The following is a 25,012-nucleotide window of genomic DNA, read 5'->3' on the forward strand; positions in this document are numbered from 1 at the left end:
CAAAGTTATTTTGTTATAGTTACCTAAAAATATAATATTTCACACTTTGAAGAGAGAAACTGTTCCGGAAGAACATATAGGACCCACACTAGAGAAGTGAGAGATAAAGTCTGCGAACCTATCGGTTAGTACCGCGTAGGGGTGAAATTGGCCGGATGGAGAGAGGCGATGTTGGTAATTGGACGGCTGAATAAACACAGGTCTGTTGCGGGTAAATGACCGGAACTTCCCCACTACAGCTAGGAAGAAAATAAAGTTTTCGTGCGGCATTATCCAGCTAAGAAGATAATTGTACTTTATTTTATATCAAGGAAATTGGCTCGGCTCTAGTTGGATACTGAGTTATGTATCGTTGATGACTTTGGTGAACAAGTTAGATAAACGAGACCCAAAAGTCAAGCAAGAAAAATTCAACGTAAACAATTCCAAGGACTTAAAATGAGTGAATAACCAGAGGGTGGTTAATATTGGCGATAGTAAACACAAAGATGTCGTCGTTAGCAAAAGCATTAGAGGAAAGACGCTTTAGACAAGCCAAGCTGTTAGTTCAGCTAGGGGATGACCTCAACTCTAGGAGCAAGGAAACAGGTCGAAGCCCTCTTGTGCAGGCTTCTCTGATAGAAGATGAGGATCTTTCTTACAAAGTTTGCCACTGGCTGCTTCAAGAAGGTGCCGATATTGCTGTGAGGGACGATCACGGAATGAACGCTTTCATGCACGTCTGCAGACAAGGGAGAACTAGGATCGCCGCGTTATTTCTTAAACATCGAGACTTTGATTTGAACACGCAGGATTTTGAAGGGAACACCGCGCTATCTTATGCGGTAATTGCAGGTGATATCAGTACAACTAGCGCTATTGTAGCGGAGCTTAGAAAGCGAAGAATTCGAGGTGCTGATAAGCAGAATAAGAATGGGGAAACGCCGTTGATAATAGCCGCCAAGCTAGGCCACAAGGGATGTGCAGATATTTTACTCAATGACGGAGAGGCATCGCCACATGCGCGCGATATGGAAATGAGGTTGACCGCGCAGGAATGGGTTCAGTTTATGAACTCCAAAACCAATTTCGATAGAAAGCCGAGCGTGACGTCACGGAGAGAAGCTTGGTGGAATACCGAGCATGAAGTCAGTGAAGAGAAGGAGATAACGTCCGGCGAAGTCGGGAAGGCATCTGAGCTTGGCTTGTCGACAACAGCAGGAAAAAAAACAGAGGATAACTTAGCTCAAGCGCAAACTATGAAAGGTAGGACACGGGGGAATATAAGGGGGGAAGAAGATCGTAAAATCTCGTGTGAAATGTTCACAAGGAGCTGTTCAGTTACGGAAAAACCCAACAGAGAAACACGGAATGATAGAAAAAAATTCCGACAAAGTTATTCGGCGAAGGAACACTCTAGATGTACAACAAAAGACGCTCCACAGCGGGTGATAAAGTCCGCAACGTTTTCCTGCACTAAACCGGGCCTTTCAATGATACAATCATCAAACGCCCTTAATACCAGCTTACAGCCAATCACTGATGAAAAGAATACCACGAATGCTAGCTTAGTGTACTCCAGCGAAAATGGAATCCACCGGTCAAAGAATGGAATGGAGGTTAGGTACCATTCCACTGATATCAATCGCGCGATGTCCGCACCACAGCGAGCCTACATGCAACATGTACAGCGGTTTCGACGTGAAAAATCAGTTCAACCGGAAACGGAGCCGAAATTCCTAACCCATGACTACAAAAAGCGCAACGACTCGTTTACCCGAAAACAGCTGCCAAAACTGCTAAAAGCTTTAGGAGAACAGAACACGTCCAGTTATCGTCCAAAGGCGAGTCCTCCTGAACCAAACACGCACTGGAGAGGAAAGCGCAAACCGAGGAGCGCTGATCCCTACCGACCATCTAACAGCCGGAGGCTTTCCAAGGTCAACCTGGCGTTGTTTGCGCTAAGAAGATTCTCTGGTATTTACGCAAAGACTGATTTCAGTAGTCTTACAAACTCGCAGGACAGCCAGACAAACGGCAGCGCTCTTTCGCTTAGTGGAAGCTTGCGTTCTAGGCGCCAGTCCATGGCCGTGATGCGAGGTGAAAGACCGTTAGACATGACAAGCAAATGGAGGAAGGGCTCCATCATTATGGCAACCACCATCCGCCCGGAGGTCGAGTCCTTGAGGCGAAGTATGGGGAAGTCTATCGAGTTGGGACTGACAAAGCGTTCTTCAGGCGTGAGTTTGGCGAGTAGTGCGGACAGTGCTTCGACCGCTCCAGGGCCTGACATTTGCTCTTTTCCGGTGATGTCATAAACATAAAATAGCAACAGACGACAGCACTCCTTTTTACCGCGGAAGAGGGGGTGTGTTTGGCTCAAAGCAACAATAATAAGATTTTAACTTATTTTTCTTATATTTCCATTACATTTGGCAAATCATTATCTTAGGAGGCAGTATTGGAGATATTAGAAGGCAGTATTGGAGATATTAGAAGGCAATATTGGAAATATTAGAAGGCAGTATTGGAAATATTAGAAGGCAGTATTGGAAATATTAGAAGGCAGTATTGGAAATATTAGAAGGCAGTATTGGAAATATTAGAAGGCAGTATTGGAGATAAAATGTGCAGCAATTAGAGTTTTCATCTCAAGAAGGAAATTGTATATTTTGTTTGTTCTATGAGCCTACTCCTATGGACATTCTGAAAACTTTTAAAACGAAAAAGTTTTCTCTGAGAACTTGACATCTGTTCATGGCGAGCAAATAATTGCTACTGGTTACCTACAGCCTATTGTAAGGCATGAAAAAACACAAAGGATTCCAAATTTAACGATAGTTTAAGGACATATCAAGAAAATTTAACCAAAAATTGTCGTTTTTGCCAAACGCCTTCACTTTCATATAAGGAAACTAATATGTTCCTTATTTGGAAAAACTGCATGATTCTTGTAATCTTTAAGGTTGCCATACCGCAGGTGCTTCGTAAACATTATAACTTGTAATCAGAAGAAAGTGACTGTGACCATCTTTAGTCAATGGAGAAAGTATCTGAAAAGTAACTAAAAGTGCTCGGTACCAGTCCCTCACAACCACAACGTTTTCTTCATATGATTATCTGTTGATACTCACTACCACGCTTCAAATCATTGAAAAGAAACAGCGAAAATAACAGCGTTCGTAATTATGAATCATAGAATAAGCGCAAACATTTTTAAAAGTAGCAATCATCTCGTTGCCATCTAAACAAACCTATGCTTCAGAAAAAAAGTAAAAGCTATATAATAATAGAGTATATTTTTTTCGCAGCAACACAGGTACATAGACGCGATTGAACGATTGAAGTTTTAGCCTTGAAAATATCATATTCAGGCAAGAAAACATTTAAATAGGATAAAGAGTGTGAATGAAAATATGAAACAAAATATGAAAAAAATATATACATTATAAAGTCTTCTTCTGTGTTTGTTTCTTTATCATGTTGAAGTCGAGGAAGTCATAAATTTCAATAGAGTGCTAGATGAAAACAAAATACTGCACAGGTGTATTCCAAGCCAAAAAGTAGAAGGAAAGACTAAATAGTGGCTCCAACTCATTTAGATGAATATCAGGCATTCCTTTAGTAGCCCTTCAGTGGTTTGGTGTACTTACAAGCTGAGATATTTTAGAAATTGTTTTCTGTACAAAGAGTTTTCTGCTGTTTCTGTGAAACAGTGATTCACCACAAAAGACAAATATTTATTGTACGTCACTCCCTCTTGTTGCCCTCCCTACGCCCCCGGTGCAATTGAAAAATTATAAACGCCTAAACATTCCACTTTTCTAAAATGAGCACACGGATATTTTGTTTTAGATCGCGCACATTTCACCATAGCTCAGCTTACTTTTCTTGTTTCTGAGCACGAAAAATATGCACGCGCGATTGAGCACAGGTTAACAAAAGGCTAACACAACACGAAAGATGTCGGCAATTTATCATGCTTCCACAGCGTGCTGTGTGTTGCATGATGACGAAATTACCACACCACTAATGCAACACGCTCAAGAAACGCAAGCATAAAAAAAACCCCGTAATTTTTACATTGTACATCTCAGCGAGCTGTGAGTGGCGTAGCCGACAAAGACGGGCCTGGGATCCTGGTTATTGCCTCCCCATTAATGCGCGGGTACCTCAGGTTCCTTTGTGTTGTACAGTTCGCTAGATAGTGGTGCTGGGGCCGAAATCTCCAGCTTAGCCGTAAAGCTTCAGCTGCCATACGGCGTTTCTCTCGTTTCATTGAATCTGAGGAGTTTTGATCCACGGGCAATTGGCTCTACCCATTTTTTCGATAACTTTTCAGTACTTTTTATGGCTTCTTATCTTTTTCTTCCATTTCTGCTCTCGGTTATATCCCATGCGCTAGACAGGATTTATCAATCAATCGGTTTATACATGCAACACTTGTAACACTATTTAGGTACATCAACAGAGAATTGGGCAAGCGAAAACCGAAGGTCGATATTTTATTTAAATATCTTTTTTTTTATTTAAACATCTAAAATTTGCTGTAATCAGATTTAAAAAAAAGTGTATCTACCAAGCTGGGCTCTAACGCCAAAAACCGAAAGGTCGATATTTTATTTAAACATTTTTCTAAATATTTAAATATTCAATTTTTTTTTTAAACCTCTAAAATTTGCTGTAAACAGTTTTTTTTTTTTTTTTAAAAAAAAGAAGTGTGTCTTCCAAGCTGGGCTCTAACGCCAAAAACAACGTTTATTGGTTCAGGCGAAAAAAAAAAAAAAGAAACTCCAAATTACTGAAAACTTGGAGGAGAGGATTGCGTGTATATTTGAACTAGCAAAACTCTGATTAAAAACAACAAGAATAATAATATTCCAAATACCGTAGGCTCCTGTCTGATCACCCAAACAGGTTTAATTAATATACTTCTGTTAAGAAAAAAATATCGTCTATTTTATATTTTAAACTAATGCTTCTAGACAAAGTGAACAAAGTGGACAAAAAAGACTCTAATAATCCAATAAATGGTCCAATCTAAAGATACTACGGTGAACATTACGAACAAACACACAAGCAGAAGCAGAAGCACACACACAATAACACACCGCTATTAGGCGTCCGAGGAAACGGGTTTACTAAAATTTACTAGACTCTTTTGCTAAACAATAAGCAAACAAGGGACTTCGACCGAAAAACTAGCTACGAATAATACCAGCTGGTATAACTAAATTTATAACAGGTAACTTATTTCTTGAGTAAAAGCTAAAAGTGAGTAAGTAGTCTGGTAGTCTCCTATCCATTCGTTCCGCCGAGCCAACAATTGGCAAATTAGAGATTGTTCTCGAGCTCACGGCGGCAGATGTGTTTTAAGAAATGGCCAGCAGCAAGAAAATAGTTTGGCTCGGATGTTTGCCCATATATTGAAGGTTAATTTACCCATGCTTATGTCTGCGGGGTAAAAACATTTAGTTTGTATTTTTTTCTTGCGAAATTTGGACGGTTTTGAGTGGTTATCCAATTCAGCACCTCCTACCGTCCTTTTTCTCTTAGTAAAGAAAGGTTTTTTTTCGATAAAAAGATAATATCAAGTTGATTCAAACCGTTTAGGTTAGCTCCCTGTGTGTATCGTTCAAAATGAAAGGAAAACTTTCACTTTTAAAGTCATTAAACTGTGCTGATGATTGCTAACACATACATGCATATCATAACCAGTGCAACATATACACGTTCTTATTTTTGGGACAAATTAAGGCTGAATATGTTCTTAACGATGTTCTTAAATTTTAAGAAGAGAATAACACAATGATCAATAGCATGTTGGACGTTCTTATTAAAAAGGGGGGGGGGGGGGGTGTTCTTTCACAGCGGTTGAATGAAATATGACTATTGAAAAGTAATGAGTTTAAGAAATACTAACCAGTACTTATTTTAATACTTATTTTAGAAAGAGTACAAAATGGGAGCTGCTTACTATGATTTGCTTACGTTACAAATCCTGTTCTAGCTGGGATAAAGCTGAAATCTTTTATCCTAACTAGTGAATTTCATATTCTGATTCAGTGTCAAATTTAGGTGGACGTTTTAGATGATTGTCAAAAAAAAAAAAATTAAAGACAAACTTAAATAACATTTTTCCAAGTTTTGTCTCCAGAATTTGTAATAAAAAAGGCCGCCTTAGAATAAATTGACTCATTTAAATAAATGACTCATTTAATATGACTCCTTTAAGTGAGCACTGAAGCGGTTCACAAACATGCACAGGTGAGTAATTCTCTCTACCATTACCATGTCAACCACACCATAATGCTTTGCGACGTTCGGGTACGAAATTCACTGGCTGATTTGCTTCTTGCGACACTGTGCCAAGACCTTCACTAGGGTTTTGAAGGTAAAAGCTTTATCCAATACTTCTTATCAAATATAATAATCGTTTTTTTTTTTATTTGCTAAATCCCTTTTCATTCTCTGCATCTTTGAGCTCGTTATCACCCGGAGACTAATTTTCCGGGTTTATATTTTTGCTAAGATTTCTTATAGATTTATAGATTTTTACATTTGGAATTGTGTATATTTTTCTAAGCAAAAAGGCATTGAAAAACCTTACAAGGCATCTTTTAAAGCAAACCTTGTCTAGAATACCACGCGGCTTCTTGATTATAGGACGTCTTTAGAGGGGATAATATTATCGATATAACGATAAACACGGAAGAAAATCTTGATTTTACGATATCGGTATAATAACGATAAATATTTCGTGCAGCAAGAGTAAAATTTCGATATAACGATATATACAGAAGCGAAGCAAAAGCAAGACCAAGCAGTCAAATAGTAATACATAACAATACATCAAGTAAAATGCAGGAAAAAATAGCTTTCCGCATCTCAGCAATCGGTGCAATTTGCGTCTATTTTTATCCACTATCTGCTTTTGATGAATTGATCTGTAAATTCGAGGAGGACAAATAGGAGATGGGGAAAGAGGGAAAGGTAGGAAGGAGAAGGACAAGGGAGGAAATGAGAAGAAGAATGAAAGAGTAGGAGAAAGAGGAGGAGTAGGAGTGAGGAGAAGAAGAAGGTCGAGGAGGAGAAGGAGAAGGAGAAAGAAGAGGAGTGAGGAGGGGGGACAAGGATAAGGATAAGGAGGTGGAGTGAGGAGGGGGGAGAAGGATAAGGAGAAGGAGGTGGAGTGAGGAGGGGGGACAAGGATAAGGATAAGGAGGTGGAGTGAGGAGGGGGGAGAAGGATAAGGAGAAGGAGGTGGAGTGAGGAGGGGGGAGAAGGATAAGGAGAAGGAGGTGGAGTGAGGAGGGGGGAGAAGGATAAGGAGAAGGAGGTGGAGTGAGGAGGGGGGAGAAGGATAAGGAGAAGGAGGTGGAGTGAGGAGGGAGGACAAGGATAAGGAGAAGGAGGTGGAGTGAGGAGGGGGGAGAAGGATAAGGAGAAGGAGGTGGAGTGAGGAGGGGGGAGAAGGATAAGGAGAAGGAGGTGGAGTGAGGAGGGAGGACAAGGATAAGGAGAAGGAGGTGGAGTGAGGAGGGGGGAGAAGGATAAGGAGAAGGAGGTGGAGTGAGGAGGGGGGAGAAGGATAAGGAGAAGGAGGTGGAGTGAGGAGGGGGGAGAAGGATAAGGAGAAGGAGGTGGAGTGAGGAGGGGGGACAAGGATAAGGAGAAGGAGGTGGAGTGAGGAGGGGGGAGAAGGATAAGGAGAAGGAGGTGGAGTGAGGAGGGGGGAGAAGGATAAGGAGAAGGAGGACAAGGATAAGGAGAAGGAGGTGGAGTGAGGAGGAAAAGGAGTGAGGACAAGGAGGACAAGGAGAATGAGAACGAGGAGGAATAGGAGTAAAAGGATGACAAAGAGAAGGGGAAAAAGGCTACTTTCCGCATCACAGCAATCGGTACAATTAGCGGCCATTGTTATCCGTTATCTGCTGTTGATTGATTGTTCTGAAAAATCGAAAGATGAGGAGGAGGATAAGGAGAAGAAGAAGAAGGAGAAGGGAGAGAAGGAGAAAGTGGAGAAAGAGGAGGAGAAGGAAGAAGACGGAGAAGGACGAGAGATGGTGTTTGAGAAAGAGGGGAAGGATGGGGAGGAGAAGAAGAGAGAAACGTGATCGAGATCGAGTCGAGCGAATTTATTTTTTGTTATCATTTTGTTTCAGATAAGTAAAAATTCATTGCAATGGAGAGGGAAGCTTCCACCGACTTTCAATCCAACATAACATCTTATTCCTGCGTCGCCATGAACACAAGCGATCAATTGAGTTATGTGCCCTTGCCAATTCATCTAGCGCTTAAAGTTGTCTTTACTTCTATTTTTTCATTATACTTCCTGATCGGAACAATAAGTAACGTATTTCTTTTCGCTGTTGTTCGAAAAGTGCAGGTACAGCAAAGAGGGAAGCCTATTAAAGCAATGCAGAGGTTCTTGACTTTAATTTGTCTCAGAAGTTTGACTGTGTGCAATATCTTCAATTCTATGGGGCCGACAGTGCTTAGGATTGTTCGATTGGTATATGGCAGTGTGTCTTCCAATCACTGGTCCTGTAGAGCAAGTCGCTTCTTTACTTTCGCCCCTTCAATTGTATTAATACTTCACGAAGTTGTGATGTCGATTGAACGATACTACTCATTATTCGAACCAATGAGTGTGTGTTCAACAAAAGCTGTGGAAAAGATACTGGCAGGGGCCTGGGCCGGAGGCGTGATGCTCACTCTAGGCCTTGTGTCAAGTGCAACCATTGTCCAAGTGGACCTGGGACACAATCTCTATAGCACGGCTTGTCGACAGGCGCTGGATACGATGGTTATGAAAATCATATTTTATGTTTCTGTTATTATGGCTTTCGTCATCCCCGCCATATTGATGTTCACTATTGCTATCAAGGTGAAGAGATTTCTCAAGCAGCGAAGGCAGAGGGTCGAGGAAGGCAAACCTGAGTTTTTAGACAGGGCGTACGCGTGGAGGCTCAAGGATGCACAAATGCTCGTAAGCATTGTGTTGACGTTTCTCGTTCCTTACGCGTTGATATTTTTTTATGGCGTGATTTTGCTAATTACTAAGGTAGATTTAGACTTCTACTTTTCATTCTCGATCCTAAATATCAGTGGAGTGTTGGCATTTTCTAACTGCATTTCCATTCCACTTGTTTGTCTTGTAAAAAATAGACAGTTTCGAGAAATTGCTTGGCAAATGTTATCATGTCAGCCTTAGCAAACCCAACCCAAGCAAGTAAGGCGAGTTGGATCCCGAGGGAAGTCGCCACATCAGTCCAACAGCGCAATCGAACCCACAGCCGAGCAAAGGAGTCCAGAGCCGAACAGACGAGTCCAGAGCGGAGCAGTCGAGTGCAGGGTTGAGCAGCCGAATCCAGGGGCTGGCACTCGAGTCCAGAGCCGAGCGGACGAGTCCAGTACCGAACAACCGAGTCTAAAGCCGAGCAGTCGAGTCTAGAGCCGAGCAGCGGAGTCCAGAGCCGAGCAACCGAGTCTAGAGCCGAGCAGCCGAGTCCAGAGCCGAGCAGCCGAGTCCAGACCCGAGCAGCCGAGTCCAGAGCCGAGCAGACGAGTCCAGAGCGGAGCAGTCGAGTCCAGGGGCTGGCACTCGATTTCAGAGCCGAGCGGACGAGTCCAGTACCGAGCAACCGAGTCTAAAGCCGAGCAGTCGAGTCTAGAGCCGAGCAGCGGAGTCCAGAGCCGAGCAACCGAGTCTAGAGCCGAGCAGCCGAGTCCAGACCCGAGCAGTCGAGTCCAGAGCCGAGCAGACGAGTCCAGAGCGGAGCAGTCGAGTCCAGGGGCTGGCACTCGAGTTCAGAGCCGAGCAGACGAGTCCAGTACCGAGCAACCGAGTCTAGAGCCGAGCAGCGGAGTCCAGAGCCGAGCAGTCGAGTCCAGAGCCGAGCAGCCGAGTCCAGAGCCGAGCAACCGAGTCCAGAGCCGAGCAATCAAGTCCAGAGCCGAGCAGCCGAGTCTAGTGTCGACTAACCCAGAGTGAAATGATCCAAAACTGGTCAATGCTGTAGTGTTGAAATAGTTCTTGCATATGCTGATGTTAGAAGATGTAAGTCAGCATCCGTTTGAGGGAAAAATACACCAAGGCATTTGTCGGAGATCATATATCGGAAATTTTAGGCTTAACCATGGGGATTTCTGCTTCACGACTCGTACCACTGGTATTTTGTTGGTGTATCGGACATTTATGGGCAACACTGTGGCTTTATAGTTGGATATGTACTTCGTCCGGAGAAAACTAGCCAATCAAAATAATCGCGACATAATATTATCTGCCCTTTTTCTAGTGTGCTCCGAGAATAGGACAATAAAAATACAACTAACAAGAACACACTCTTTTTTTTTTATAAGAAGCTTTTTATAAGAACGTCTAGCCAGAAATTTTTCGAAATAGTGTTTTGATGATCTGATAGTTTCGATAATACAGGATCGCACTAACTCGTGTCGTCTATTTTGGTGATATATCCGCTTGGCGTGGTTTATTGATAGGCGCCAGGGGCGGAGTTTTGCTAGAAGGGTGAGGAGGGGGGAGGAAAAATAAATACAGTGACTGACAAGGAAAAAGGGCATTTACCCCCTTACCCCCCCCCCTCACCTCCCCTCTGGAAACTTCTGGGCATTTGACCCCCCACCCCGGAATTTCCAATCCCCTCCATGGGGTGGGGGGGGGGGGGGGGGTATGGATATTTTCTGGAACTACACATGGTCACAGAAAAAAATGAGCTGTTGTATTTTGGTAGGCTTTTAAAATCTGCTCAAAAGTGGCCGTGTGATTCTTGTTCCCCTCGTTTATGCCTTTACTCATTCAAAGAAAATGCCATAAACAGTTGCTTGTGCAAAAACAGAGGAATTGCAATAACTTGCAGTCGCATAGTTATCAAACTCGTGGCTCCACACGCATCTGCTCGTAACCTTTATCTCCTGTCCCTGGTTTCCTCCAACATGCGCTAAAACTACCAGCTTATACCTTGGTAATTCAAGGGCTTTTACACGCTCCTTTATGCTGTTTGAAATGCTTTTGCATTTTTCTTTTGCCTTCGTCACGTTGTACTCAACACTAGAAAGCGTCTCACTTAGAACCCCGCGTATAATCTCCTCCACTTTAGCAACCGGAAAGCTCACATCTGGATCAATCTTGTAAGTGTTTTCGTATGTTCGTTTGCAGTTTACAAGGTCTTCAAGAACACTGTTCGCATCTGAGTGCTCTGAGTCGGTTTCCTTCAAGTCTCCAAGCTCATTGACTACCGGAAGGTGAATCTCTTTCAGACTGATAAAGCCACCCTTTCGCTGATCCTTTTGAATTAAAATCTTCCGTTTGTTCATGGTTTTCGCGGCCTTCAATTAACACCCAGCTAGCGGCACATTAATCGTATAACGTTTATAGAGCTACAGTGTTAAACGGTCAGTATAATTCTAAAATTAAACGAGACTTACCTGTAAGTCGAAGTTTGATTGGGATTCTATCTTGTCATCAGTCAGGAACGGAGGAGTAACATGAGTCTCGTTTAAGTTTGACATCGGTGAACTGTTAATATCGCCAAGAAAGTTGTGAGTTTCTTGGTCAGTTCCTTAAGTGATAGTTCCATATGGGGCGGCATAGATCGAATATACCGAAGCACTACCCCTATGTCCCAGAAATGTTTATACCTAGGCAGCGAAGGCCTCAGTTCGAAAATACCTTTCAGGAAACGTGTCACTAGGGGGTGTTCACAGAAGGTGCCGTTGCTAGTGGTTATGACTGTAGATAATGAGGACCGGGCTGTGTTAATAGCACTATAGCCCAGACCCTCATGGTATAGCCGTGTGAGGAAAGTTAGCCCATCTTGCACTGTTGCGCGTTCCAATGAGATTGCGTTATCTTTGCAAAATGCCAACCAACGCTGTAAATACACATTGTATTGTTTACACGTGCCCGTCCTCCAGGACGCCATAATGATATCGATAGTCTCCTTTCCTAGCTAGTTACCTTCTAGGGTTTGCCGGATAAGAGGCAGACCAGCAGGCGAAGGGACTTGTGCAGCGGGTGTATCTCGTGAGGGTGACCCGGCAATGACAGCATGTTCCTCTGTGGGCCGAGGGTGATCGGTTGATTGAGACACATGGTCTTGACTTTCGGGTACCAAGCCTGTGTCGGCCAGTCGGGGACGACACAGATTTCCGTTGCGTGGTCCTGTTGGACTTTCTGCAGAAAAGTGCCGATCCCACTAAAGGGTGGAAACGCATAGAATTTCAATGATGATAGCGTTTGAACGACACATAACGAGTGAATTGTTTATTAAGCCTACTGGCAAATAGATCAATGTTAGGGGTGAATTCCAGCTCAGAAAGTGCAAATGACACTAGATCTGTATTGAGCATCCACTCTGTTTGTCGTATTTTGGTTCTAGATTCCCGGTCTGCGAGGCAGTTAGCGATCCCGGGGATATAGGCTGAGCTAAGCCATATGCCTCTAGTTATACACCACTCCCAAATAGTCTTCCCCAGTAGGTTAAGTTCTGGAGAGTGGCTCGTTCCCATGTGGTTTAGAACTGCGATGGCCGTTGTGTTATCAATCATAGCTCTAACGTGCGCATCACGAAGATCCTTACAGTATGTCTTTAACCCTAAAAATACCGCTAACAGCTCGAGATAGTTAATATGGTGTTTCTGTTCCCTTACGAACCAGGTACCCCCTGTGCTATCATTCTCAAATACCGCGCCCCAGCCTAGATTCGACGCATCGGTCGTGAGGGTATGCGACGGGCCGTGTGATATGACGATTTTGTTGTCAAGGACATTATTTTCCCCCCATTCAAGCTCTGCGGTTGAACTGCGTGACAATGTCATATACGCATCAAAGTTACCTCGGTTGGATTTTAGCGCCTTAGATTTATCACTCTCAAGGGATCGATAATATAGTGGGCCATACATAACTCCTGGGAATGAAGATATAATTTTCCCAATAACACAGGCTAGTTCGCGAATGGTCAGGCGTGAAGCTACCCTGAGATCGTGACAGCGCTTTTGAAGGCTAATCGCTTTTTCTTGCGTGAGCCTGATTGACATGTCGACTGAATTAATTATAAACCCAAGCAGTACTAGGCTCTGTGACGGAATAAAAACACGGACTTTTCCGGGTGGATAACAAAGCCCAAGGAGTCGAATAGTGTAAACGTTCCAATAACGTTGTTTGTACATTCGGCATATGTTTTGCCTTGTAGGAACAAATCGTCAATGTAACTAGCGACAATATGACCGTTCCTATGGAGCTCCGCGAGCGGAGGCTTTAGCATTTTTGTGAATACCCGAGGGCATGAGGCTAACCCGTTGGGGAGGCAAGTTAATTGGTAAAGTTGATCGTTCCAATAAAACCGGAGGTATCTACGGAACAAGAGGCTGACTGCGACTGAAAAATAGGCGTCTTTAAGATCTAAGCTCGCCATATAGCAATTCTGCTCGGCCAGTTTGAGTATTGACGCTAGTGTATCCATCTTAAAGTGGTGGTACGTCACGTACTCATTGAGCCCCTTAAGGTTAAGGATCATGCGATAACTACCGTCCTTTTTAGGACTTACAAAAATATTAGAGATAATCTCCCCGGGTGAGTGATGTGCCGATTCAATAATAGCTTTTTTTGGATAGCTTAGCTATCTCAGCCTCGATGATACCTGACTCATGTTCGGAGAACGTGATCTGCGGCCGGTGGCCATTATGAGGCGTGTCATCAAAACTGATAATTGCACCTTTAACGGTTGTCAATATTTTCTTATCAGAGGTGATACTATGCCAAACATGCAAGCGGTGGTGTAAGCATCCGGCCACAAAGCTGTCACATTTACTTTTAAGATATTGTGTAACGTTAGCTATCACTGTGTGGGCATGACCACTTACCGAATCTTTTATATCTTTTAGGCGGCGTATTAATTCTTGTCCTTGCGCGGTTTCCCCCTGAACGGTGTTCGGGGGCCCTTGGACAAAAAAGGCTGTCTGTTGCTTGACCGATTATGGTATCCACCGCGCCCCGTCCAAGAGGAGATAGGCTTTCCGCCCTGCTTTCCTTAGTTAGGTTTGAATTCGGGTCTCGGCCCTAGCGATTTTGAGATGCTGTTCATCTCCTTGGCGTCCCTGATTTGCTTCGCCAGGTCTTCCCCGAATAACAGGCTACACTTATCCTGATCCGGGCCTGGTTAAGCGCACAGGGAGGCGAACTCCTTGTTCAGGACGGGCTTGATTTGCTCCCGTCGCACGTGCGAGAGCTCAGCCGTGGCATGACCAACAAGGCGGATGGCGTCTATTGCCTTCGACAGGTTGTCAGTGGTGTCCGCTTTTTTTGTTTGCTTGAGTAAGCTATCGCAGCATTGTAAAATGCTGAATGTGGCTTTCTGCATGGTCTGCTGGACATTGGCCACTTTAATGTCAGCTTTCCGCTTAAACCCCGGCATTTTAGCCCAAATTTCGGGGTTCACACGCGGCACTGTAATTTCGTGGCAGTTCTGCGGTTTCGCATGTTTTGCCAGTAATGGCTTCAGCCTATCGGCTGCAATGCTCGAACCCCATAGCTTTTTCGCTATTTTTGCTATTCGGTCGTTGACCGCCTCACAGACCGCTTCCTCGTCTTCGATACCGGCCTCTAGGGCATCGAAGAACGCGTCCTCACCCGGGTCGGGTACATTTTCGTTGGGATTGCCCTCGTTAGGGTCAGGCTGAGTGGACTTTCGAAATTCCTCGATTTCCTCGTCCTCCACGGTGTGGCTAAGACGGTCCGCTCGGTCGCGTCGCTTGGGACCTTTCGCCCCCTCTTCGTCGTCGTCCGAGCTACTGAGCGTGTTCTCCGGCGGTGCCGTTTTGCGCTTTCTTGAAGCGTTGACGCCCTGTGCTGTGTGGGCACTCATGAAGGAGGCCAGAGTATCCGCCATGCTGGCCATGTTTCTGTTTAAATCGTTCATGGTACGGAGTACCTCGTGGCTTTCGCCATTACCCCGGTGGGGTTCAGTTTGCATCGGTGATGCCGTGTGGGTGTCCGATGGACCGCTAGCCTCATCTTCGAGCATGTGCTCAAGGGAGGCATTTTCAGCTTTGTTCGTCATGTTTAAGTAATGTACTAAAAATATATAAAACAAGTGGCGATTAGTTAGTATAAAGAATATCAAAACACAATGGATTGGTTGCTAACCCCGAAGTACTCACGAGTACCAAAGGTGATAGTTGATGTAGATGTAGAATTTTTGAAGTAGTTGATCTGCGATCAGGTAGGCGTGTGGCTGCTGTGAAAGCTAGCGTACAATGGCTCGATAAGCAAGCGCGCGTGCTTCTCATGTTACTCCGTAGTGACGTATGACTGATGACAGATAGAATTAGCAAATAAAAAGTGCAATCCTTAGTAGGAAAGAAGTAAACACGACCCAGAACTCCTGAGGGAAAACGACAGAGTAATCCATTGTACCAAACGTGTTATTTGCACGATAATTGAAAATTGAATTCCTGTACTCTAATGGATACGATAAAGAAAACTTTTCTACTTACACAAAAACTTTTAAGTAGGTGTATACAATAGAGAAACAAGGGCTTTAGTAATAGATGGAAATTTACTACAATGCCATTTTAGGGGCTAGTTGGTACAATTTTCAGTAAAAAATCGCGACGAAAGGCAAGTATTCGTTGTTGTATTTTTTGCTTGTTTTCAATTTGGATAAATTTGTTACGATGATAACATTAGACAACTTTCAAGCGTAAATCATCACATGATCTCTCGCTGGCCTTCCGTGAAATAAATTTTCAGTAGGGACGCTTTTTTAAAGCATTTGTCAAGTAACTAACACACACACACAAATGAATCTGGGAAAATAATGTATCATTGACATCATGAACTATATCCATCTCAACGTTCTCTAAATGCCATGACAACGTACGATTTTGACACGAAGATGATTAACTGTGACATAGTATTCGCATAAAATGCCATTGACAAATTTATATGATGATTCGCCAGGTTTGACCCACATAATTAGAACTGAAATTACCTTCATTTATGGGTTAGAATTTGTTATCTTTTTGTACCTTTTGTTCTGAGTGTAATTAGTCCCCGTTTAAGGATACAATAGAGGGGTTTTCGATCAATTTGGCATTTTCAAAAGAACCATTACATCGCTGAGGAAATAAAAGGCACGTTCGCCGTTAAAGATCAAAGTAAACAATGGCAATCTAGCATACTATTACTTAATACTAGAAGTTCACGTGAAGAAGTAAAGTGCTCGAGCTCATAGATTGGTTGTTCATTCAATTGCAAGGGTTAAATCAATATTCTTTTAGATTTGTTTGGGGCAGTTCGCACATTGTCCATTAGCCAGATTTATGCAAGACCCCATTTTCTTTGCAGCCACTGTCTTGGCTGATCACTAACCCTTTGTTTCATGGTTTCTCTGTTTGTTTTATAAGAGAAATAGAACAAAAACAAATTACTCAATCTTATTTTATTAAACAAAAGAAATTATTTAATAGAAGGCATTGCATGTCTAGAAAAGGAAAGGTGAAGTCTGATAACCATAACAAACAATCTGATTAGCTGTGGAGGGGATGTGCAGTCATAGATATTATGGAAAGAAAAGTAAATTTAAAAAAAAACTGCCTTTTGGTGGTTGAGTGGGAGGGACACAGCCCGTGGGCCCACCCCAAGCCAAATGCCTGTACAAACCCAGTAAGCTATTTGGGTCTAAGTGGTGGCCATGATAATAGCTACTGAAAGGATTACTGCTCATGTATTAACATATTGTGAACTATACAGAATTTATGATTTCCTGGTTACCCCTAACAATAGCTTCTGCATGTAAGAACACTGCAGTATTCACTGGAGCCCACTGATTTCTAAAGAATCTCTGTGTCTCCTCCGTGGCTGTGTTTGCCTTGGTTTAAAATAATGAAGCAATCCATGTTTTTTTTATTTCTTGGGCAATGATTTGCAATCATAGTAGTTCTGGACTGGACATTGCTGTGGAAAAATAGACTCAAAATATAAAATACTGCAAACCCAGTATCGAGTAAAATAAAGCAATTTAATGTCTGATATTAGAAGGGCTGAGAAGCGGGGCAGAGAAATGAGATTTTTCGGATTGATTTTACATTTCCCTTTATACACAAGTCTCATCAAATAACACATAGATCTACTGAATGCTTATTATTTACCCGTCATTTTAGGAATTTGGTTTGTTTATGTATTCCCTTCATAAAGTTATTTCGCTTAGTTGCATTTATAAACAGGGTGTCTACAAAACAAAGACCTAAAACCTAAAACCTGTGACCCCAAAAGCTACGACCCCAAAAGCAACGACCCCCAAAATTTTGCCGTTATTATTTAGCCTACCTTGTTTCCCAAAAGGGCTACACAGCGTGGAAGTTTCATGTGGAATCAGTGATCCTTATGAGATAATAAGCTTATTCAATCTTTTTTTTTTTTGGGGGGGGGGGGGGGGGGGGGGAACTACTTGTGTTTTCAAGGTGGTCGTTTCTTAAAACGCCGATAAGCTCAGAAACCGGAATGTCACCCGGTAAACATTTTCGGGTGTTTCTTCCAAAATCTTAATTGCCCGCTAACTTACGGGAAATCGCTCCATGTTCTAGTTGTGTCGAGTTGTAGAAAGTTTTCATCACAGAGAAAACCATTCCACTGCCCGGTGAAAAGTGGGCCAATCAAGGCTTACATCATTTTATCAGATTTTCTTCCAACCAATCAGGTTTCATCTCTGTCAAATGATTTGACATTTAGCTGCCACAGTGCGCCTAAAAATATAAACAGCTTTGCGAAATTATAAGTTTTTCTACAAAATGAGACTTTATTTACTTGTTCTTTGTCTTTCTTTCGAAAAATGTCGATGCCACAGCAATTGTTGGGGTGCAAGTTGTCTACAGACATCGACAAACTAGGATTTCAATAACTATTTAGCCAATCTACTCATAAATTTGGAAAATATAATTTATTTGTCGGGAACCCGTATCGGCGCGCTACGCAAAAGCTTTGTTTTGATAAACACTCTTCCTCGCCAGGGAGTTCGAAAACTTTTCTAAATTACCGGTAATTGCCGGGTCTGTTAGGTTACCGGGAGAGTTTTTGGGATAATTTTTCGGGCAAAGGAGCGTGTCTGAAAAATGTGTGCAATAAACGGACGATTAAAAATAGTTCATTGGCGTGCACATGAGGATACTTCCTCCGTGAAAAGCACCAAAAAATTCGCTGGATTACCTCATTAGGATCACTGATTCCATGTGAAACTTTCGCGCTGTATAGCCATTTGGGAAACAAGGTAAACTAAATAATAACTGAAATTTTTGGGGGGTCGTAGCTTTAGGGGTCGTAGCTTTTGGGGTCACAGGTTTTAGTTATTTGGTTTTAGGTCTTCGTTTTGTAGACACCCTTTATAAACAAAGCCTTAAAGTACAATCGTCAGGCAATGGGAATTGGGTTGTTTGAATACCTTTCGCCTTCTCATTAGGTGAGGGCTAAGTTTGATTATTCGAGTTCTTTTATCATCAAATGACAAACTTCGAAAGCCATGATAAACAAACCCCGTAAAACATCGGATCATAAGTCGTCATACTTACCAAATGATTCTTTAATATCGCCATCTTATTCGCGGCATAAATCGAATAAGGAGCTTTTAACAATATCGTAAACACAGTGCAAGTGCGAAAAATGATGGCCGCTTTGTATCGTGGACTGCCAAAGGTAGCCCAAATCTTGGTACAGACGCCGTCCAAATCGAAGCTGGAAAGGCAACGTATAGACTACTAATTGCGCATCGGGGGAGGGAACGGGAGATTTCGTTTCCAAGATGGCGGCGGCTTGTTCCACAGGAAACCCAAATCGACACGATGAACAAAGTTAGTGTTGCTCTCGCTCGCTGCGCTCGCTCGAGCAACAAGCTACAAAAATAAACCTTTTTCCTAAAAATATATTTTGGGGACCATAGTTGGGGACTTAATAAAACTAATGTCTTGTTCGTGACAGAAAGGGTTTTCAGGAGCACGGGAATATTTTGTCAACAGCGGTCCTTAGAAAAAATGCAAATGTGGATCGCTAAGTAAACATTTCAGGGTATTGATGTGAGTTATTAGTGTATATCTAGCGTAATATAACCTTGGCAACGGAAACGTCTGACGCGAAGATATTCAAGAAAGGGTCAAATCTTATTGAAGAATTTAACACTATTGTAAGCAGTACATATGACTTTCTGAAGGAAGTTCTTGAAAACATCTAGTCCGACTTACTTATACGCGGCGCACTCAAGTTTGAAATTTTAGAACAATCACAAGAAACCACCAAATCACTAGAAAGTTTGATCTCTTGACGATAACAGTACCGGGCATTGTACTCAAACAAAGAAAAAACATGGAAACCCCACGAGTTATGCTTAGTAAAGCTGGAAACCCGACGATTGGGTTCGACTCGCCTCGACGAGCCTCAAGTATCTCCGCCACCTCTGACGAAAGACGGCGTAGCTCTACATCCCAACACCCGATAGTGGCCGCTCAGGCACTCGGTTCGGGAGACACGAGGAAGCCCTCTGTGGTAGTTCCATACTTTCAGGCTTCAGCAAGACGGGTATCGCAGTTCAATGCTCCGAGATTCAACACAGAGGTTACTGAATACCTCGGTAGTAAAGCAAAGGCCGCCGCAGATGCTAAAGTTTTACCAACATACAAAACAGAGCCCGACCGAAGATTTGTACCACATGTTGTGAAAAGAGTTATGGATAGTGCGTTGGAAGAGGCTCTGGAAGGTATGGAGCATTATGAATCGGCCAAATGCCGTGCACTGACCACAAGTGTGTGTGAGGACATCAAACAAAAAGTCAAGTTTCTGAATTATGATCGTTACAAGCTTGTATGTGTGGTGTATTTTGGTTCAGTGAAAGGCCAAGAAATGCGGGTGGCTAGCCGATGCCTCTGGAATCATAACTTTGACACGTTCGCTTCTTCGAGCGTCACAAAAGGGGATATATTTGCGGTGGCAATGATGTATGGAATTTACAAAGAGTAAAATAGCGCCATGCATTTATATCACCAATACTAGTATCGCCAACACCACCACAATCATCACCTCCATTATTATCACCATCATTATCACCACTACCACCATTATCATCATTATCACAACAATAGAAACAAAGCGGCGAACAGCAATATACGAAACATCACCGTATTATATATATTTAGGCCTAAAGCGGAGCCATCGTTTTAGAGATAATGTAATTTTGTTATTCTGAAACTCTAAATGCTGTGCTATAAAAGATGGGTTGAGTTTCTTTTAGAATCAGCAGCAAGAAGATTCATAACAATGATTTAATTTAAGCATATTCCAACATTAAACATTAAATAAAATGCTATTTAGTGGTGTTTTGTTTCTTATAACCGGAGTTTGCGCTTGATAAAATAGATTGATCGAACATGATGAACAAGGGCGATTATAGATGTATAGGGATACCCATTACAAGAATCACCATTGCTTATTTGGGGATATTTATCACATTTTTTAAACGACGCAAGTAATGAAGTTTCTAAAAATTTAATACATGTTTTACACAGCTTACCCCGGTTTACCCTTGCTCTGATAGAGACAAATACTTTATAAGTACTTCTCTTCCTTCGTCATTAGACATTGTCCTGTCAGGATTCTTGTAACTTTTCAATTTGCTCCCAAAGCGTAGGATTCAATGTGCCGTCCATTTCCGAATGATAAGCAACAGCTCGTCGGATTTTATACCAGTTCGACAAGGTCCCGTGAGTGTAAAAGTCAGACTTGTCACAATATATTCTGGACTAATCGAGCTAGTGCTAGACGTTCAGTTTCATTAGAAGTGTAACAAGGTTTCTTTAGGCTGGTGTAAAACCCCAAGAAAAGTGGTTCTGATTACTGCTGTTAAAATGTATTTAATAGGTTGCTGTCACATATAAGTTCTCTATCACTGACCCCGAAGAATGCACAAATACATTTGTGGAGAAAATGTTTGAAATAGAAATGAAACATGGACAAGTTGCATTATGTCGATGCTAAAATTGTGTTGTTAATAATTTTGGACCAATGACCTTTGAACCTTTTTGATTCAGACTTGTATTTTCAAATTTATTTTTTTTTGTTCTCGTCGCGGGTACCCTGTGGTTTTTGGAATTATAGAAATATTGGAAAAAAATAAAACAGGAGCAATTTGCTTTGTTTCGATATAAAAACTGGGTCTTTAACCAACTTTGACCAATGGTCATTTAAATGTACTAATTGAGACGTATTTTATTATTCTTCCGTTTTAGCGACGCGGGTACCCTGTGGTTTTGCTACGAAATGGAAAAATCATATATTTCAGGATGTTCCAGCAAAGGGATTTTTAGGGACTTATAGTATGTTAACTAGGTTGTATCACTTGTTCAAAATCCGTTGAGAGAAATTCTATTGCAATTAGTTCCATGTGAAACTACAGATTGACTGGACTATGGACTTCCAAGGTATCGCGGTCTAGAACAGAGAGACGTTGGGACTAAGGATTTTTAGTGAATATATATCAAGTCATTTCATCTGAGTGATATGTGAATAAATAGACAACGTAAAACTTTTAAAATACATGTCAATAGCGCAAACCGAGTGTTATAAATTGATTGGCGACTCAAGCGAAAAGCGCAAACCGAGTGTAATTGATTGATTAGCGACTCAAGCAAGCGGATAGCGAAAACCGAGTGTTATAGATTGATTGGCGACTCAAGCGAATAGCGCAAACCGAGTGTAATAGATTGATTGGCGATTCAAGCAAGCGAATAACGCAAACCGAGTGTAATGGATTGATTGTCGACTTAAGCAAGCGAATAGCGCAAACCGAGTGTAATGGATTGATTGGCGAATCAAGCGAATAGCGCAAACCGAGCGTAATGGATTGATTGCCGACTCAAGCAAGCGAATAACGCAAACCGAGTGTAATGGATTGATTGGCGACTCAAGCAAGCGTTCGTATTCCCGTAAAATGGCTTCTTTTACCCATAATGCCTCCTTCCATCCATCCCCCGTTGTGTATCTTGTCATATATTTTTTCCTTGGTTTTAATTTTTTGCTGAGAGTTGGCGGGCGTGGTGTAGCCACCCTGCCTTTCTCTTTGTATTAATGTGATGCTGCTATCTGAGCCGAAACATGTTATCAGCATGTTCTTAGAATGTTCTTAGAATTAGGTGAAATCAAGAGACCATGATGTAAGAGAACGAATCCCCCATATTAGGGTATGTTCCAATGATGTCGTCCGCAAAAGCTATTTTGAGAACAAGCAGTTATTTTTAGATACGCCTCTGATTGGCTAGCGCTCACGTATCCCAGCAACACGGGTCTTACGCCCGATCACATCTTGAGCGATGTAAACCGGCAAAGGCTGTGATGGAAATCTTTTTGACTGAAAATACCTTTCTTTTTAACGATAATGATCTTCCATACCGTACGCTGGATCCAATCAACCTTTTCTCGGGCATTAAAGACATTGAAATGCATAGAGTACGTGATTTTAGGCGCGGGGATCAACTTAAAAGTAAAAAGTAAAAGTTTTCACAGCGCTGATTCGCAAATTACAACAACAATCAATCATAAATATGTGTTTACAACATACAATTCTCTTCCAATTCCCTTTTAATGAAAAAAATACATCCAGAACCTAATACCATTATATTCACACCGATATTGTGGTTATTAAGACAGGTATTTCACAAATAAAAGCTTGAAAGTCTTTATAATGAAGTAAATCTTATTCCAGCGACAAGGGTTTCTTGAGTGACGTGATTTCTGAACGTTTGCGTGAGGAATTGTTCATTCATCTAAAAATATCGTAAATCAAAGAAAAATAAAGGCCTTTTTGTATTAAAATACATAACATAGACTCTGAAAATGCCTAATAATAATAATAATAATAATAATAATAATCGATTTTTATAGCGCCACTTCTACTATGAATTCAGTGGCGCTTTACAAAATAAAAATTAAGGTAACAATATTTTATATAAAGTATTTAAAACTTAGTAACTTAGACTAAACTAACTAACTGACTAACTAATTAGCAAACTAACTAACTAACTGACTAACTAATTAGCAAACTAACTAACTAACTAACTAACTAACTAACTAACTAACTAACTAACTAACTGACTGACTGACTGACTGACTGACTGACTGACTGACTGACTGACTGACTGACTGACTGACTGACTGACTGACTGACTGACTGACTGACTGACTGACTGACTGACTGACTGACTGACTGACTGACTGACTGACTGACTGACTGACTGACTGACTGACTGACTGACTGACTGACTGACTGACTGACTGACTGACTGACTGACTGACTGACTGACTGACTGACTGACTGACTGACTGACTGACTGACTGACTGACTGACTGACTGCACTTCTGAAAAGATGGGTTTTAACCATTGTCTTGAATTCATTTAAACTGTCGCAATTTCTTATGTTCGGAGGTAAGGAATTCCAGAGCCTAGGCGCAGTGTGTGAAAATGATTTATAGCCATAAGTTTTAAGATTGCACCTAGGCTCTACCAGTAAGGCTTTCTTTTCAGAGCGCAGACTTCTTCGTGGAACATAAGGTGTAAGCAATTCATTTAAATTGGAAGGAGCCAGGCCATTTAAAGATTTGAAAGTTAAAAGTAGTATTTTGAAATTTATTCTTTCGGGAATAGGCAGCCAATGGAGCTCCTGTAAGATAGGGGTTATATGGTCAAATTTACGTACACCAGTGACAATGCGTGCTGCAGAGTTTTAGACAGATTGGAGTTTACGGACATGTTCTTGTTTCAGGCCTGAAAGAAGCGAGTTACAATAGTCCAGCCTAGACGTGACAAATGCATGGAGAAGTATCTCGCAGTGTTTAAATGAGATGTATTTTCTTATTTTTGCAATATTGCTTAGATGAAAAAAAGCTGATTTGCATGTTCTTTACTTGTTTGTCCATTGACATTTCGCTGTCAAACCATGTTACAATGTTTTTTGCAGAATCAGAAATCTCAGCAACATCAGACCCAACATTGATGAAACTCAGATTAGGTTTACGGCGATGACGAGCATGAAGTACGAGAAGTTCCGTCTTATTACCGTTAAGAAGAAGCTTATTGGCTGTCATCCATCTATTAATGTCATCTATACATGACTCAACTAAGTGTCGCGACAGAGCAGGTTCTTTACCAGATAGAGGATTGAACGACATGTAGATTTGCGTGTCGTCAGCATAAAAATGGAAGTTTAGTCCATGTTTCCTGATTATGTCTGCAAGAGTTGCAGTGTACATCGAATATAGCAATGGACCTAAAACTGATCCCTGAGGTACACCACAGACAAGCTTCTTGCTTTCTGATCTTTAATTTCCGATTTTCACAAACTGAGATCTGTCAGACAGATATGACCTCAACCAGGAGAGCGCCGAACCTTTAATTTTAAAGCGATGTTTAAGTCTTCCAATCAGCAAATCATGATCCACTGTATCGAATGCCGCTGATAAGTCCAGCAATACAAGAATGACACTTTGCCCATCATCAATGGCTCTCAGAATGTCATTTTGTATGCGCGTAAGGGCTGTCTTAGTACTGTGCCCTTTTTTGTAGGCCGACTGATAGATCTCATGCAAGCCCCCGCAATCAAGATGTTGGTTTATTCTAATGGCAACAACTTTTTCCATTGCCTTCGACACAAATGGAAGGTTGGAGATGGGTCGAAAATGATTTTGTATCTCATGGTCCAAATTGTCCTTCTTAAGAATGGGATCAAGTACAGCTTCCTTTAAAGATAGTGGTACAACCGCCTCAGAAATAGAAAGGTTGATTATATTTGTAATAAGAGGAAGAATAACTCCTTGGCAATCCCTTAAAATGGAACCAGGCAGGGGATCTAAGCTGCACGACTTGGATATCATATTGCTTACCAAGGAAGAAAGTTCGTGCACTGTAGTTGGAAAAAACTCATTAAGTTCAGGGATAGCATAGTTGCTTTGTGTTTGTTCAAAATTTAGAATTTGTTCATT

General features: G+C 41.8%; 3 protein-coding genes and 1 long non-coding RNA gene across 4 annotated transcripts; 2 read left to right on the forward strand and 2 right to left on the reverse strand.

The window, feature by feature from the left end:
• The first annotated feature begins 29 nt into the window (after nt 1-29).
• On the forward strand, nt 30-2,954 carry LOC5504872. The gene has a single exon (XM_001625692.3). The coding sequence runs from the start codon at nt 489-491 to the stop codon at nt 2,295-2,297; it is 1,809 nt and encodes a 602-aa protein (XP_001625742.2). The 5' UTR covers nt 30-488; the 3' UTR covers nt 2,298-2,954.
• Nucleotides 2,955-10,307: 7,353 nt separating this feature from the next.
• Nucleotides 10,308-14,059, reverse strand: LOC5504888 (dynein light chain Tctex-type 5-A). Its single transcript, XM_001625705.3, has 4 exons — nt 13,864-14,059; nt 11,960-12,197; nt 11,428-11,518; nt 10,308-11,286 (listed from the first exon to the last, which is right to left on the reverse strand). Exons 3-4 carry the CDS (start codon nt 11,509-11,511, stop codon nt 10,795-10,797), a joined length of 576 nt encoding a protein of 191 aa, XP_001625755.3. The 5' UTR covers nt 11,512-11,518; nt 11,960-12,197; nt 13,864-14,059; the 3' UTR covers nt 10,308-10,794.
• Nucleotides 14,060-16,433: 2,374 nt separating this feature from the next.
• LOC125563801 lies at nt 16,434-18,713 on the reverse strand. Its single transcript, XR_007308824.1, has 2 exons — nt 18,565-18,713; nt 16,434-16,957 (listed from the first exon to the last, which is right to left on the reverse strand). It is a non-coding gene; the product is annotated as an uncharacterized LOC125563801 (long non-coding RNA).
• A 330-nt stretch (nt 18,714-19,043) lies between these two features.
• On the forward strand, nt 19,044-20,348 carry LOC5504878 (dynein light chain Tctex-type 5-A). Its single transcript, XM_032373234.2, has one exon. The coding sequence runs from the start codon at nt 19,352-19,354 to the stop codon at nt 20,000-20,002; it is 651 nt and encodes a 216-aa protein (XP_032229125.1). The 5' UTR covers nt 19,044-19,351; the 3' UTR covers nt 20,003-20,348.
• The last annotated feature ends 4,664 nt before the right edge of the window (nt 20,349-25,012 follow it).

Source organism: Nematostella vectensis, chromosome 1 (assembly GCF_932526225.1).
Source record: "Nematostella vectensis chromosome 1, jaNemVect1.1, whole genome shotgun sequence".
Lineage (NCBI taxonomy): Eukaryota > Metazoa > Cnidaria > Anthozoa > Actiniaria > Edwardsiidae > Nematostella > Nematostella vectensis.

Excerpts from the sequence above, each read along its gene's own strand:
- LOC5504878 (XM_032373234.2), top strand. The coding sequence starts at position 19,352 with ATGGAAACCCCACGAGTTATGCTTAGTAAAGCTGGAAACCCGACGATT.
- LOC5504872 (XM_001625692.3), top strand. The coding sequence starts at position 489 with ATGTCGTCGTTAGCAAAAGCATTAGAGGAAAGACGCTTTAGACAAGCC.
- LOC5504888 (XM_001625705.3), bottom strand. The coding sequence starts at position 11,511 with ATGTCAAACTTAAACGAGACTCATGTTACTCCTCCGTTCCTGACTGAT. Across the intron at positions 11,287-11,427 it reads AATCAAACTTCGACTTACAG|GATCAGCGAAAGGGTGGCTT; the intron begins GTAAGTCTCGTT and ends TTAATTCAAAAG.